The following is a 16,693-nucleotide window of genomic DNA, read 5'->3' on the forward strand; positions in this document are numbered from 1 at the left end:
CAGGCCAAATTGAAAATAACCATTCCCAGTTCTGTATTGTACTTTATTTATGCATGCATTTTCAATGATATTTGGTTAATTGGAATCTATTGTAAGCTTACAAACAATTAAATTTTATATTTCAATATCGTAAAGAAAAAAAACTAAGTCTTCAGACACGTTTTCTGCATTGTGGGTAACAGTGATTGCCACACTGAACTCACACAAGCTGGGTCAGAATCACAAGGCCGAAGGGAAACCAGACAGAATTCCTCAGTGAGGCTCTGAATGTAAGCATGAAGAACAAGGACAGTCAGGAGGCAGACATGCCACGTGTGAAAAGAAGGACAAAACAGTATTCAAATTAACAATTTACACAAATCATGGCAATTTCACTTTTGTAAACCATTGATTGCATTTTGAGTTTTCCACTTGTATGCCACCGTATGATAAATGTAAATACTGGACATTACATGAATTTGATCCAGAAGGGGGCGGCAATGCACCTGAAGACAGAAGAGACACCCCCACCAGAACCAACTGGGAAGAACCACAGGTGTTCAAATAACTCGATCAAACACACAGAATGGCCTCCTTTCAACACTAACTCGTGATTTTGGCCACAGCGCCACCTTTCATTGTGGAGGGTGAATGACTTTAACCATTAGCCTGGCCCTACTGAACCATGGAAGAAGTACGTAAAAAACATGTGACAGAAAATGGAGATATAAAAGTGGGTGTGAGAAAATAAAGAAACACCAAAAGTCACATGTTATTTGTCTTAGCTGTGTTAATAATATGTTTGTTATGAGTAATGTTTTTTAAAGACACACTTTTTAAAAAAAATCTGAAATAGTTGTGCATTCAGATATAAATTTGTATCTGATAGCATTGTTTTTTTAAACTGTATTTTTGATGCACAAAGTATGTGTTGAATATATTTTTTCTTTTTAGTGTCTCTAGGATGTTTCCTAAATGACTGGAGGTCAGAAGCATGGATTCAGAACCTGCAGGTCACTGGAGCAGAAAAGCAAAGTGTTTAAATGTGGAGCCATAATCCACATCCAACAGGGCTGAGCTTGTAAAATCAGAAAGGATTTATGGCTACCAGGAAAATTTTACCTGTTTTCATGAGAAACAAGCTAATAAAAACGTTTAGCACTATTAATCAATAATCACTTTTGTTTTAGTTTATTGATAAAATAAACGCATAATTACAGGGTACATGAAATTACAATCTGTTTAGTATAATTCAGCACTCCAAAGCGCAGTGGTGCCCATATTAAGACAGATCCAAAGAGTTGCATGGCTTATTTAAATGGATGCCTGGATACAATAAATGTTTTAAAATCTAAGACATGATTACAAAAATATCTGACAGCATAAATCAAAACATGAGACAACTAGAGATGAAACTACAGGCTAGGGGACCAGAAAACGAGGAGACTTTTAGTCAAACATTATTATTAGACATACGTTTAATAACACTCATTCACAGGATAAAGATCACAGACAGACTTTAGCCATAACGCACCGAGAACAGAAACAATCCATGCTTTAAGTCTCACTTGTCTATGTTATCCAAAATATAAAAATCTCATGCCAGATGTGTTTCTACAAAATATTTCATGTGAGGTCCAAGACAAACCCTTCGCCCCCCTTTTTTGGCTCCAGAAAAGTCTGGTAATCATTGACCATTTGGATAAATAAAGAGCACAGAGCAATTTCTATGACTCATTAACTATTCATTAACTCATTAACCCAGCAGGTGGGACTTTGGCACATGCAAGTACCAAATTCATCTACAATCCACGTACACATAATTCAAGAGTAACGTAGGCTTTAAGCACTACTTCCACACACAGAAAAATATTTTCACAGCAGATTTCTAAAAACATGAAGCATATGAATTCACACTTTACTGTGCACACTTCTAAATGTGATTACGTATAAGGACTTCTTTAATAACAGTAGGTAACTCTCAGTAGAGTGAGACAGATGAACAGATATTAGTTCACAGCCCTGGCTTCTTCACTGAGCTTGCAGAGCCTGGACGATGTTCAGGCCCGGGCCGGGGGGTAAGGCCCAGCTGTCCTGCCCCTGGTGGGTCTGAAGCAGGCAGTACAGCTGCTTTAGATGGGCCACTATGTTGTCTTTGATATCCGGGATAGAAATCTGTAGACGGACGCTGCCGCTGTCGAAGGATCGCGTATTGTCTCCAGAAAACATCTCATTAATCATCCGGGCCACCACTGGAATAACCTACAGCCCAGAGAGATAGAGGAGCAGCATCAGTCACACCATCAAGCAGGACAAATTAATTCTGTCCAGTGTGGTAAATAAAGGTTAAGGTTGCCCACACATGGTCATAATATTGAGAGAATGATGCCAAACAGATGTTTCTCACCTGAACCATGATGAGTTTCCTCTCTCTGGGCCTCCCATCAGGCCACTCCTCCCCAAAACACAGGCTGATTTCAAACTGAGGGAGGACTGGTGTCTGGCCCCGCTGGTGGGCGATCACTCCTGAACACAATACAACCACATGTAACAGAATTGTCAGGGAACATTATATTAGCGAGAGCCAGTTAAAGATGCAAGCCTTCCAGCTGTTTGGCTAATATCACATCTAATTTAACCCTAAACACAATGATAACCATAGAACTTGTGAAACTGTACCATGTAAATGAAACATGCTGACACCAGTAGTGAATAAAGTGTCACATTCGTCATGTAAAGAAACAGTAACCTGAGCCAGAGCTCGCTTAGCAGTAAAACAATGTGATCCTATGGAGAGGGAACAGAGAGGAATGTAAACCACTTGTTTTTACTATTTACCGACTGACATGGAAAAGATCCAACAGAGATACACCCATGTCTATTTAACTCCGTGACTGTAAAGAAATGGCTGGAAATGACTAGTTTCAGTTGAACATGAACTGACTTTGATCTTTTTTGTCTGATTGGTGTGAATGATCCTTGTTGAACACTGAGCTTCTTTGTTAGGGATTCAAGTCATGAGTGAGATAAAGTGTGATCCACATGGAGGGGTGATGCTCAGAAAAAAATAGTGTACTAGTTTTGCAGCATCTCTGCTTCAGGTCACTTTACAACTGCAGTTCTTCTAAACTGGGAGTTTGTCTGCAAGGTCAAATCCTGACTGGCTTTTTTTTGGGCATCCAGACGCGTCCCATTGTTACTGTCTATGTGGAGGGAGATGGACGTCAGCCACCTCTGTCTCACTTCCTTCCTCAACTCGTGCGCGGTTCTCAGGCAGTCCAAGAGTATTGAAGATATTCACGATCAATTCCCCCTATCACTTTGTAACACTGGCTGAAAATGTCACAGTAAGCTAAACATCAAATGTTATACCATTTAAAGACCGTAAAACAGAAAACCGCTGAGACCTTTTTCACAACAAAATAAACCAAATGTCATTAAAAAAACAAACATCAAAAGTCACAACTACTTAAAATGTGAAGAGTTTTGTGACCTTAGAATGTTGACAGCGTTTTGTCAGACATGCTATAGATAAGTTACTACGGACAGACCAAAAAAAAACAAGTCGACTTTATTCCTGTAATGATCTGATGATACAATTAAAAAAAAAAAAAAAAAAAGGTATCATCTACATAAAACGTGAGCTGTATTCCGAATTGGTCGAATAAATAAATAGATTTTACTCACCACTGAGAAACGACTCCAGGCAGAACAGTTTGACCTTTTTCTGGCGCTCGATAAGATTTGGAGCAGCTTGGTTTGGAGCACAAGGACCAGACCAGTACACCTTACACTGGCAGAGACGGACTGCGTAGATATCATGGCCGCTGACCTCCAGGATTAGTCCTCTGTCCATCACATCCAGCAGGCGGCTGGTGAAAATCCTCTGCTTGTCATTGGTGATGTGCTCTGTGGTTGGAAAGCGCAGCTGCTCCAGGTTCACGGGCCCAAACAGCTCCTCCTGGTTGACCATGGGGCCGAGGTCTCCGTAGAACAGCCTGCAGCCCTGAGGGTTACTGACAGTCACTGTGGGACACATCTCCTTTCCTCTGTACTGGAACTGAACCTCCAGGTCTGTCACTGGGTCACAAGCAAATCGAGCACAGACACAATTTAAATAAGGCTACATTAGAAAAGGAAAAAGTTGGCTCATTCCAAAACAGTTTTGTCAGCGTACCCGAGGCTCAAACTCCAGTATCATTTAAAAAGAAGCATATTATATTATTTTTCTTAAGGTCATCAAATGAATTGATCTTTTAAACAACTATTAACTCTACACACAAGCTGATGTAGTCACTGTCATTGATCTGGACTATAACACACACCATCCTGCTAAATACTCTCCTTCTTAACAAAGGTGTAGGAAACGTTGGTTGAAAACAGTCCACAAACAAACCAGAAAAATACATTTAGGAAATAACAAAGGTTTTATAACAAAAAGCTACAATTTGTCTGTTTAGTTTGAAAGATCAAATCAACTGTTTTTCCTGCACCAGGTGAAGAATTGTGTTCTTACTTGGAAGTGAACTGATCCACGTTTCCGGGGAGGCAAAAAGAGTTTCAGGCAAGGGTGGAGGCTGCATTGACTGATCAGGCAAAGGCGGAGGGGGCATGTCTCCCAGATGTGTGGGGTGCATCTCCACATCTACAGGCTCCTCCTTGGGCCAGATTTTGACTGGCTCCTCTTTGGGCCAGACCTCATTTGAAGGGGGATGCATGGAGGACTCTGAGCTCATTGGAGACCACATGATGAGAGGGGAGGGGCTGGTGCCTACAGGATGAAAGAGGTGAATCAGGGGTGGGAAACCTCTCAATGCATCTCTTTTCTTTCGAACACAAGACTACGTCTTTAAAATATAAGTAATATATGAGGAGACGTCATTCACCATTAGATGGGTAAGGAGGGAGAGACTCTGGTGTATTTGGAATATCTTCCTCATAAATATCTTCATCATGTGGAGTATATGAACCTGCATCTGAAGACCCTGGGCAGTGAGCCATGGCATTTAAAATGGTAAATAATTCACATAATAATAATTGTAATAATAATAATAATTGTAATAATAATAATAATTCACTAATAGATGACAAACTGAGTCATATTCAACAGACTCTCATTACCTTGGTTACCGAGCGGCTGGGGGATGTCGCATACATCATATACTTTCAAAGGATTCATGGGGACCTCTTTGGTGCCGTCGTAGACCAGATTGAATTCTCTGCTTTTATTCAGAGCACATCGAAGCTGAGCTTTCCACTTTGCAGGATCAGGTTCATCAACTCCTTCTTGGAACTTCCCAGTCTCCACAGCCCACGCCTGAAGGTACATTTAAATAAAGCGGAAGAATCAATGTCACCGTCCCTTTACAGTTTCTCTTTCACTGGAATGCATACTGACATGTCAAACATGCTTACAGCAGTAGAAACAGATGGTGTCATCCAGTTAATCAAGTTGGATATTCAGTAACAAGATGTGTCAAGTCAAAGTTTTTCCCTATCAGCAAAATTATATTTTGCTTGTCTGTCCTGTGAGGCAGTAAGCTCGATGTACTCACATAATGAACGTACATACTGAACTATCTGCATAGAATCACTGGCATCCCTTTCTTGTATCATTAATAGAGCAAACACATGGGATAGTGTGAGTCTACCCCATTCCTGAATGAGCTGTCATCACTAATAGAAGCAACCAGACCTACACCTGATGGAGGTAGTTGCTAAACCAAACATGACTTCACAGGTAAATGGGTAAGAACGGCCTGGTTTTTATCCTGAAACATGAATCCTATTCAAAAGCAGGTGAGTCTACCGGTTTAAAACCCGCTCCAACATAAATCGACACTGTGGACTTGGATCCGCATCGGTGCGCATTTAGATGTTCCGTCTGTTTGATCCGGGCAGACAAATCCTTTACATGCTTTCACACAACTCTCACCAACTCACCTTAAAGATCGTGTCCTCGTCCTCATGCTGGGGTGTGTGTCTTGTAGCGTGTTTCCATGGGATCCTGAAGCGCATGGCCTCCCGGTCCAGCCACACCAGACCCGCGTACCGCCCGCTGTCCACCTGGGCGACCAGCCAGGGCTTCAGCCGGACGCGTCGAGGGGTGACCGACATTCTGGATGACGAGAGGGGGGAAAAAAAAAACACAAAACAGTGGATTCAAACCCACTCAGGTCTCCAGATACCGCAAGCATTTAACAGAGTCAGCGAAAAACAATCCTGCAAATCCGGATTTTCTAAACTTTTCCAGCTGCACGTCGACGCACTGAGGTGGGAGAGACTGTCAGTTCACCAGCAGGTCCATTACAGGCTGTCTGGGTGACAGGCGATCATGTCGTTATAAATGTGAATACGAGGCTGGAACTGCTCCCAAACTTTAATAAACAAAAGCGAGCAGATCGGAGAACCTTAAGAGAATGGCGCATACCTGCGGAGAACCAGGAAGTCGCGGACCTCTTTCCTCGGCCTGCTGGTCAACAGCTGCGGGTCGACGCTCCGGTTCCTCCGCTGATCGATCCGCCAAAGTTTTAACTCCAAGATCAACCGATAATCAATTTAACGAGGGCGGCGGGGAGTACGGATAGAAATGGAAGCCAGACGCAGGTAACCTGGCGCTGGCTCGCTTTGTGTCTTCACCTCTCCGTCACCGAAACTCAGGTACGCGCGTGACGTCACGCCGGCGACACACCTTTACCGAGCAGCTGGAGGACAGCAGGAAGAGGACGGGTCGGATCCTCCTGAAACATGTTTGTGACACAGGTCGAGGAGATGTCTGCAGTATATTTATCCATGTGCGGATCAGAGGGGGCTGTCGGGACGCCCCGATACTCAAACGCTCCAATTGAAGCCGCGCATTTTCCTGATGAATGTCTGGTTTCACAGCTTTTGTTCTCGAAAGGAATTCTGGAAAGGCTTGTGGGTTTTTTTTTGGTCATGTTCATTAATATGAATAGTGTCATTGTTTTCCAATCATAAATTTTACTTTTGTTGAGTTGGTGTCAAATAAAGAAAGAACCAAACCACTTGCTGTCGAAATACGTAATCTGAAATGTGTATTTAAATTAATTTAATTGTGATTATCTGTATGATACAGATAATCACAATTAATTAGTAAAATAATTCAAATTAATTTAATTGTGATTATCTGTATGATACAGATAATCACAATTAATTAGTAAAATAATTCAAATTAATTTAATTGTGATTATCTGTATGATACAGATAATCACAATTAATTAGTAAAATAATTCAAATGAGAATTTTAAAAAAAAACATTATTTAGTTTTGATATTTTATATATTATATATGACCTATGTCCAGAGAAAATATCACATAAAATGTTGAAACACGATCGGAATTAGTTCACATGCAGGATGACAGACATGTTGACAGGCAGATAAACTAGAATTTTCCAAACACAATGGTGGCACAGATAAAAGGGCCATTATTTATGAAGTTAAAACCGTGACAATAATAAACCACTCCCTGAAACTTCCCATGTGTTTTGGAGCACATGTGAGACGCGCTCCTTTCCCCTCGGACCTTCTGGTTTCGACACGACACGCACACGCGTGTTGCCGCATGTGATGCTAAGTATATTTTAGGCTTTCTGGAGAAGGGATTTGTGTCTGGTTTGGTTTGTTGGTTTTCAGGGTGTCACCAGAATTTAGCATCTGAAAGGAAGACTACACTCTCAGTGGTTTCAAACCAAAAAGATTCCGAGAGGAGAAACTCTGACAATCCGATTTCAAAACAGCCCATTTCAAATAGATCAATCAACTCCGTGTCAGCGTAGGCCGGACGATGGTGGAAAGTCATCCTCATTGGAGCACCGATACTTTGATTCACCATGGCAACCAGTGACAAAGACATCACCTCACCCCAGTCGAGGGTACTCAACCCTAAAGTGAACCAGACCGTGTTTTTCCATGAGAAAAGTGATTATTGTCATATTGTGTTGTCAAAACACAATAAAGAATAATACACTGTAGATCAGTCTGGAGTCTTGATAAAAGAAAAAAATCAGATGAATTTCAAAGAATCACTTTTCTTATTTATTTTCAAACATGCACAACATCTCTTAATCAAATTAGAAAATAGCTTTGCTGAAAATACTTTACAAAAATATCTACATTATTATAATGGTTCAAAAGGATGGAAATATTAGGGGTAATGTAAACTGAAAAATACTACTGGTTAGGATGTTTAAAAAATTCTACACATATGGTTTAACATGTTTGTGTTAAACAGCATTGACTCAAATCGATGGCAATAATTGCACTTCATGAACACCGTAGCATGGATGATACACATGAACATTGATGTATTTTCACAGAATAATTGATATATGAATACAGAATAAGGTAAATATTTTAAATTTGTCTTTGGTAATTACAGTGTCTGAAGCTGACTAAAGGCAATAATTATTATTTTTTATGAAGTATGATTTCATTGTGAATTAGCCCCATTCATGGAGTGTTTTTAGGGTGCAACTTCAGCTCCATGGCTACGTGTGAACCCAATGAAGGTGCTATGGGGTGTCTCATTCTATCTGACCCAGGTGTGAAAGTGGTAACAGTGCAAAAACGTACAGGTGTGAACGTCAGATGAGAAGGAAAGATGAGATTCTGACTTTATGACACCCAACCTGAATGACCATTTACATGACAACTGTTGTTGTGTTTCTTTGGTCCATTGACATGAGAATGTTCTTTTTTTTTCAGGGATGGAAAAAGCAAACTTTTGAGAAGGAACTCCACAGCAGAAATTTTTCCTGGAGTTCTTCCGTGTGAACAAACAATGGCGTCGTAGAGGAGGGGCTTTGTTGCAGTTCTAATTGCATGATGGCTGTGTGAAAAAGGCTTTGTTTCATTTCGAGATGTGGTACCTTATGTTAGATGCATGCTGAACACATTCCAAGTTATGAGTCAAATAATAAAGATTGAGTAATTTGCTTGAATTTGTCTAAAAAATGTATGTGAAATGTGTGAAAAATTGTTCTTAGTTGAGTAATCCCAAACATTTGTACTGGAGAATATCGGTGTGTTTTCCTGAAAGCATGTATTCACTCATTCAACCATGGCACAATTACACAAAAATATGTGTTTTAGGAACTAACTGATGTTGGCCTTAAGCTCTCCTTGAATTTTTTTAACTATGTGACTGAGATCCAAACTCTCCGTTAATGTCTTCAGCAGCATTTCATCATTCTGAATGCCCTCCATGAACTCTTCATATGACAGTTCACCTGGAAAACACACACACACACACACACACACACACACACACACACACACACACACACACACACACACACACACACACACACACACACACACAGTGAACTCAAATCTTCAGAGAATGACATTTAGGGTATTCTGTGATGTGGATAAGTTCCTTTGGTCTTACCGTCTCCATTGATGTCTATCTTATCAAAAACCATGTTGGCAAACTCTTCAGCTGACATCTCACAAGGAAATCCATTGATTGCACGGATGGACTGAACGTGACACACAGAATGGAGATCAGACTCAAGCACTGTACATGTCTGGAGATTAGATTTTCTTCTGAAATGTGACTATAATACAGAGAAATCACCCAGTAAACTATCTGTCTACCATCAGCCGGTGGGATCTGTTTTACCCACACTCATCACCACTGTGGAATAACAGACAAAACTTACATTAAAAATAAATCTGTGTTTCATAAAAATTGATGAATAGAAATATTCATCCCTTTTTATAAAAATATCAGTTTTAGTTAGATCTTTTGCACAAATGGAAACCTGGTTACACACAGTAAGTTTTACATAAAATTTTGTAACTCTAAAATGATTGTCAAGCTAACTAGTACCATTCCAATGCCATTTCTGCTTCTTTTCAAGACAGTGCTACCAAGTCAGTGATGAAACATATTTAAGTTATGGAGAACTCAGACAAAAAAGTTATTACAATACATCACCGCTTTGAAGCGAGATGTATCAATAGTCTGATTACACAAATATTAATGACTAACATATCCAGACCAGTTCAAGAGAGTGCTTTATTTATAGATATATAGTATGTCATGCCAAAACATCAAGACTCATAACAGACTTTGTCACACATTAGCCAAAGCTGACAAACTTAAATTTAAAGAAACTAACCAGAACCAATGCAGTCACAGACTGCAATATCCCGCGACACCCCTGAATTCAAAATTTTACCCTGACCTACTTGCATAGGCGAAAAATCAAAGCTAGTGCTCTGACCTACTTTCATAGACCAAAGCACTAGCTTTGATCTATGGCCTTACTCACAAGGGTCTTCTCCCTCGTCTTTCTTATCCAGTTCCTGAGTGTGCAAAAGTTGAAATTTGACCTTGACCTAGTTTTCTCAAGGTCAAGGTCATCATCTCATTTTCATCCCCTTGGCCGCCCGAGTAATGTGCTTTTTGTTTCATCTTTCTATCTGCAACAGTTGCAAAGATATTTGGTGGACATACTAACGGACGAACAGATGAACACACGAACACTGACAATTACGACACATCACCGCTCTGAAGCGGGATGTAATAACATATATTCCTCCTGCAATTTCCTTAGTTTTATGTTTCAAATTAAGTCATATGCCTATTCATTTTGCAGGACAGATACTGAAACCACAGAGTCCCTTTTTCCATTGCTATTATTCCCAACTATTTTGGAAGCAATTGAAAGAATATTTAAGCAAAAGCAAATCTTGCTATAGAATTTAATTCACATGTGGATGTAATGCATGGGTGAGTAATGGGAAAAAAATTAGATATATTGATTAGTTTAATTCTAAAAATAGCATGTGACCTTACTGCTGTCATTGGCTTAGAGTTTAAATCGTTCCCCACCAGTCAGTGGAAGTTACAGAAACCTCTTGGATGAGAGAGACAAGGTTTTCAAACTCTAAAGAGAATTCCAGTTGGTTCAGATTCAACCTTCAAGAACTACCATGACTTGAATTGATGAGTATCTATCTCAATGCACATGGGACGCATGTAATGCTCCTTCAGCCTATTTAAGAATTTTAATTCATTCATACTATTTTTACTTCTATTTTTACTTTAATTGCTGATTACTTGCTAGATTTAGATAAAGACTCCTCTGAACTCTTGAAATTGTTGAATTTAAATACACATTTAAGGTTTTACGATTACATAACAATGAAATGTTTCGCCAAAACAAAATGTTTCTTATCTACCCCTTTACTAATCTTATCACACAATACATTTGACGTGTGAGCCACTGAAGGTAAAACTAGTAAATGAAACTACAATAGTCAAACACGACAGAAGCTCTGCCGCCTTCGCGGCAGCGCCGCGCGAGAAGCCGATTGGTGTTTAGATTCACCACGTGACTTAATGCGGAAGTGGGACTCACCGTGAGTCTACGTGACGCACGTAACTGTTCATAAGTTGCTTGTGGTATCGTCATAAAGGTTTTCCATCATATTTCCGACCAGACCATTTCATTCCACACAAGACAACAGTTGTGTTGCGTTCAGGGCATGGCTAATGCAGGCAATGAACGGTGTTGTTAATGGTCGTGTTATTTGAGTGAGTGACGTGAATAAACATAAATGATCCGTCAATGACGTTCTGGTGAGATAAATTCATCACATAGGTTTAGTTTACTTTAAGTGGCTCAGTGTAAAATGTTGATACAGAACTTTTGTCTGCAGTGACTGTTTTCCTGCTAATTTCACTTGAGTAACAGACTAGAACCAAGGCAGTCAGAGACTGCAACATCCCACAACACCCCTTATTTCAAAATTTTACCCTGACCTACTTTCAGGGTGGGTCAGGGCAAATCAAAGCATAGGTAGATCAAAGCACTAGTTCTCATTTGTGGTCTTACCCACACTGGCCTTCTCCCTCGTCTTTCCTGGGTTTAGAAAAGTTGAAAATTGATCTTGACCTAGTTTTCTCAAGGTCAAGGTCATCTTATTTTTATCCCCTTTACCGCCCAAGTAATGTGCTTTTTGTTTCATCTTTCTACGTGCAACGGTTTCGAAGATATGTGGTGGATGAACGGATGGAAAAACACACAAACACTGACAATTACAACACATCCCCTTCGTGGGATGTAATAAACTACAGTATTCTGGTAACCACTTGAACCAGCAGATGTCAGCTGAGTGTCACAAACGGCCCTGAACTCAGCTTCCTTTGCTCCTGTCATACTGAAGCAGGAGTTTTCCGACTATAAGATAAGATGAGCTAGGATAGGATAGGATAGGATAGGATAGGATAGGATAGGATAGGAAAGAATATGATAGGGTAAGGTAAGATAAGATAAGATAAGATAAGATAAGATAAGATAAGATAAGATAAGATAAGATAAGATAAGATAAGATAAGATAAGATAAGATAAGATAAGATAAGATAAGATGACCCCTTATTTGTCCCACGGTGGGGAAATTTGGTCTATCCCAGTTAGACCAGAGGAGTCTGAGGAGGTTGTCCCAGGACAGGACCCTGGACTCTTTCAGCCTTTTCCTGATCACCTTGGCTCACCTTGATTATCTGGAGCAGCTCCTCTCGATCAATGCAGCCACTACCGTCCACATCATAGAGTTTGAAATACCAGCGGAGCTTCTGCTGCACTCCTCCTCTCAGCACCAGGCTCAGAGCAGCCACATACTCCATGAAGTCAATGAAGCCGTCCTATAAAAAAAGAGTGTTCAGGGAAAAAGCAAAAAAACTGGACAATTATAGAATCAAGGCATACTGCTGATCCCAGGTGACACAGACAAGAGGCTGGGAACACTCAGTTCAAATTTATTTAAAAACACACCCTACCCGTCCTGTTTTGTGGGTCAGTTTAGTAAGTAGGTAAGCTGCAATCCCCTCTCTAATGGGCTGAAGTCCTCAAACAGATTTCTATTAACATAAATACACGTGGACAACTTTCCTGTGTAGAAACAGAATTGCTTCATGCTATTAAAATAAAATGAACATTAATTAATTTACGCAAACCAAATAGACATCAGAGAGATGTTAGTGATGCAAGAAATGTTACACCCAATAAATAATTCATATTAAAACTCTTCCTTCTGCTGAATATATTGATGAAAATTAATCACAATCAGAATTATAAATATTTTTAGTTAAAGCAGTTATAATACTGGATACATACTTTTTGTACTTTGTACATTATAATTCTATATAATGTGAAATAAACGTTTCACTTGACTTAAATATGTAACAGCAATTCAATAAAGACTAAACTGCACTAATAAAGCAGATAAATGAATAATGAATATGGATAAATAAACATTACAATAAACATCCCACCCAGCCAGGAGATTATAACTGATCTTACATCATTCATGTCGAACGTTGTAAACATGGTCTTAACATAGGCATCTGATGTATCCGACAGATTCTTCAGACCAAAGAACTGCTTGAATTCATAGAAGGTAAGAAGTCCAGATGGGCATTCAGTCATGAATTTTCTGTACCACTGATGACTCTCACAAGCTTGTAGTTCTTCCACAGCTGAACCAGTGCAATTTCCCATATCTGTCTTTCAAAATAAATGTACAAAATCCTCCAAACTTTAGAATGTAGTGCATTCCCCAAGCATGTGGCATGGCCTGTAGACAAACTGAAAAACACTGTAGCTGTGTACAGAGTGAATACAAGCCAATCATCTCTCTTTGCGTCTGTCTACAAAGCTCAGAAAATGTAATCCACTTTGCTTGCCAAAGACTTATTAAAGAGACCTAAGAGCAAAAATAAATCCTTGTGTACAGGATGACACCAGATGACCAAGAGTTTATGCTGCTTTAGATCAGTCAAAAATGTAAGGTTTCTTTTTCTTCTACTTTATCTCATTGATATTAAAGGTTTTCTTTATTGTTTAATGAGCCTTCAGATAGGGTAGATTACAAAAATCTCTTCCATTTATCTAAATTACATAAATTACTCTTATTTGTGTTTATGGGATGTAATCTAACTTTCCATACGGAAAGTAAATTAATTTATATAGGAGTCTTCTCTCCTCAGCACTTTTGTTTGTCAGCAGAAAGAATTTTCAAGTTACTATTTAATTTTAACTTTATTTTCCTTTTCACTGTTATAGTATTTCTGGTTCCCTTTTGTGTATGCATGTTTATGTGGAGATAGTGAACTACAGCTGCATAATATTTGTACATAGCTTGATTATATGAATTCTATAAAATGATGTTCATATCAACATCCTCACATGCTCGTAATGATTAAACCAGGGTGTTTAACAGACAACAACATCTATTTTTAATTTGTTGATTTTGCATATCTGAATGAACTCTTGCTATGTAGGAATAAACAAAAACACAGCTAAGGATGATGGGACTGACTTTAGTTTCCTTCTTTTTTATTCTTCAAACAAAATATGAGACAAAAAAAAGATAAACTGAACTCAACTGATTTGAATAAACAAGTCAGGAGTCATAAAATATCCTTTAGGGACCATGAATGTATGAGAAAAATATGACAACAACAGTAAGGTACAATGGTTGCTGAAATATTTCAACAAAAATTCACAAAACTTGACTTTGTGGTGATATGATGGAAATAATAAGTACAGCCTATACCTCTTTGGGTTATTATCTTAAATTTCAATAAGCTGTTTGTTTTTCAGGCGCAGTTTCGAAATTGCATTGAAATACAATGTACTGTATGCTCCTCTGTTTCTGCAAACATTGACATGACCACTTAACGTCAGAGTAAATACTTACATTTTAGAGAAAGATAAACTCAGAGGTGCTTACATAAAAGATGTGGCATCGTTTTCCACGTTTTGATATTTTTGAATTTTTTTTTTTTTTTACAGTTTTCTTACACAATGATAGAAAACTGACATCGGTATGAATTTTTCTCATAGTTGATTGCCGTTCTTAAAAATAAATATCAGTCTGACAACATTAGGCCATGTTCATAAAACTCCTTTCCTGAAATCGTCTCTTTCTGTTCTTGAGGATCACTGAGCTTAGTCTAGTTTCACTGTAGGAACGGCAGCCACTGAGTTTCTTTAGACCCTCTCTAAGCTCCTCCATCTGCCGTCAGATGCCAACAACAACATGTGTGTATGTGTGTGTGTGTGTGTGTGTGTGTGTGTGTGTGTGTGTGTGTGTGTGTGTGAATAAGCCATTTTTAGGTGCTCTTTGAAGCATACTAAACAAAAGCAGAGCACTTCTATAAAAGGGAAAAGGGACAGTATATCCCTTTGAAATGTGAACCTACAGGTATAATGAAACACAAAAAGGAAACATTCAGTAACGGCACAAGGTATTTAGAATTTGAGTAAAATTTGAGTAAAAGTACTTATCTAGTTTTTCACTGCTGGTATTTGTGTACATGAGTTGAGAGAGTGCATTTATACAGAACAGTAGTCACTTCTAACTGGATTATTTTGTCATTCTGGTTTTGAATGTCACTAAGATAAAGTGTAATAAAGATTACTTCCTTCTGGTCAGAATGATTGTTTTATTACTCAATAAACTGTAAGAGAAAATTAGGCAGTTGATTCCATGTCAGCATCCTGCAGCTAAAAGCCACAACACTGCCCCTTTTTCTTACATATAATAAAATCCCATTTGGATTTGTGTTAAGATGTAAAAATAAACCCCTGTTAGGATCAGTCAGACATGTGTGGTAGCTAGGCAACGAGCAATTAACTGGATAAATGAGCTAATGACACCTAAATATTGTTGCACAGTTCATGATATACTGTTTGAGCTGAGCTGTACAGTGTGTTCAGCTAGAAGCTCACAGTAGCACATATTTTAAATTTTAGTCAGCATCAGCAGACATGTGCACTGACTGGACCGACCGGTCTGGTTTGTGTCCTCCTGAAGTTTAGGCGTGACAGACAGATTTGACAGAAACATTATGAGTGAAGCCAAGAGAATCTACTGTATGTATGTACGGTAATGTACGGTATGTACGTGTATTTAATTTGTAAGGCTGAATTAATTTAAATTCTCAATACCAATTTAATTATGGAAATACCCTGAAGTATTATTGTGTTATTAAAGTTCATTGGATGTGGAAAAAGCAGTAATGGAAGAGGTGTTTACAGTTTATACATAACACACATTGTGATGTAATAAAAGTCATGTATGTTGACCTTGTCTTCTTTGTGCCACAGAATATTCAGAAGCAACAATCAGAGTTTAGATCAGATGTTAATCAGGTGAATGCTTCTACTGTCGGGGGTGAGCTCACCCTGGGTTTTAGAGGAGTCTTTATCCTCTTTAGCCGAGGCTCTTCAACATATTACTTACAGTTATCCTATTTAGGTCACATGCATCACCATTCTTACTGCCATGCAATTCACATTATAGCTGATAGCATAAGTGTGTAACAAAGATGAAAATAAGATTCATGGCAAACACTAAATATCTGAGCCATAGTTAATAAATAACTGAGCAAACACCCACAGCATAAAACATATGAATTATACTAGTTATAAATACTTCCACAGACACTAAATGCAAAGAATCTATCTCCCCCACCCAGAATGATTTATACATTTCATTCAACATTGCTTTAAAATCTTCCATGGTTTGTCTTTAAAATATGTTTCTGAGATTTTTCTGACCAAATGAAAATTTAACGGACCAAACACAAGACAATGGATGGTCACACTCCGAAAGTTTTACCTCCAACACATTCACATTCTTTGTTATTTTAAATTACTCTCGTTTCTCTGTTT

General features: G+C 38.8%; 2 protein-coding genes across 2 annotated transcripts; both read right to left on the reverse strand.

The window, feature by feature from the left end:
* Positions 1-1,635: 1,635 nt before the first annotated feature.
* Positions 1,636-6,750, reverse strand: irf6 (interferon regulatory factor 6). The gene is made up of 8 exons (XM_068315924.1): positions 6,410-6,750; positions 5,923-6,097; positions 5,101-5,296; positions 4,866-4,964; positions 4,496-4,750; positions 3,667-4,059; positions 2,387-2,505; positions 1,636-2,241 (listed from the first exon to the last, which is right to left on the reverse strand). Exons 2-8 carry the CDS (start codon positions 6,094-6,096, stop codon positions 2,011-2,013), a joined length of 1,467 nt encoding a protein of 488 aa, XP_068172025.1. The 5' UTR covers position 6,097; positions 6,410-6,750; the 3' UTR covers positions 1,636-2,010.
* Positions 6,751-8,286: 1,536 nt separating this feature from the next.
* On the reverse strand, positions 8,287-13,513 carry guca1ab.2 (guanylate cyclase activator 1Ab.2). Its single transcript, XM_068315925.1, has 4 exons — positions 13,316-13,513; positions 12,508-12,657; positions 9,391-9,481; positions 8,287-9,229 (listed from the first exon to the last, which is right to left on the reverse strand). Exons 1-4 carry the CDS (start codon positions 13,511-13,513, stop codon positions 9,096-9,098), a joined length of 573 nt encoding a protein of 190 aa, XP_068172026.1. The 3' UTR covers positions 8,287-9,095.
* Between the last annotated feature and the right edge of the window lie 3,180 nt (positions 13,514-16,693).

The sequence above is a fragment of the Antennarius striatus genome, chromosome 5, assembly GCF_040054535.1.
Source record: "Antennarius striatus isolate MH-2024 chromosome 5, ASM4005453v1, whole genome shotgun sequence".
NCBI lineage: Eukaryota > Metazoa > Chordata > Actinopteri > Lophiiformes > Antennariidae > Antennarius > Antennarius striatus.

Coding starts and splice junctions, on each gene's coding strand:
- irf6 (XM_068315924.1), bottom strand. CDS start 6,096: ATGTCGGTCACCCCTCGACGCGTCCGGCTGAAGCCCTGGCTGGTCGCC. Junction 5,297..5,922: donor ACGAGGACACGATCTTTAAG/GTGAGTTGGTGA, acceptor ATGTACCTTCAG/GCGTGGGCTGTGGAGACTGG. Junction 4,060..4,495: donor GTGGATCAGTTCACTTCCAA/GTAAGAACACAA, acceptor CTTGTGACCCAG/TGACAGACCTGGAGGTTCAG.
- guca1ab.2 (XM_068315925.1), bottom strand. CDS start 13,513: ATGGGAAATTGCACTGGTTCAGCTGTGGAAGAACTACAAGCTTGTGAG. Junction 12,658..13,315: donor CAACGTTCGACATGAATGAT/GTAAGATCAGTT, acceptor CTTTTTTTATAG/GACGGCTTCATTGACTTCAT. Junction 9,482..12,507: donor AGCTGCTCCAGATAATCAAG/GTGAGCCAAGGT, acceptor TGTCACGTTCAG/TCCATCCGTGCAATCAATGG.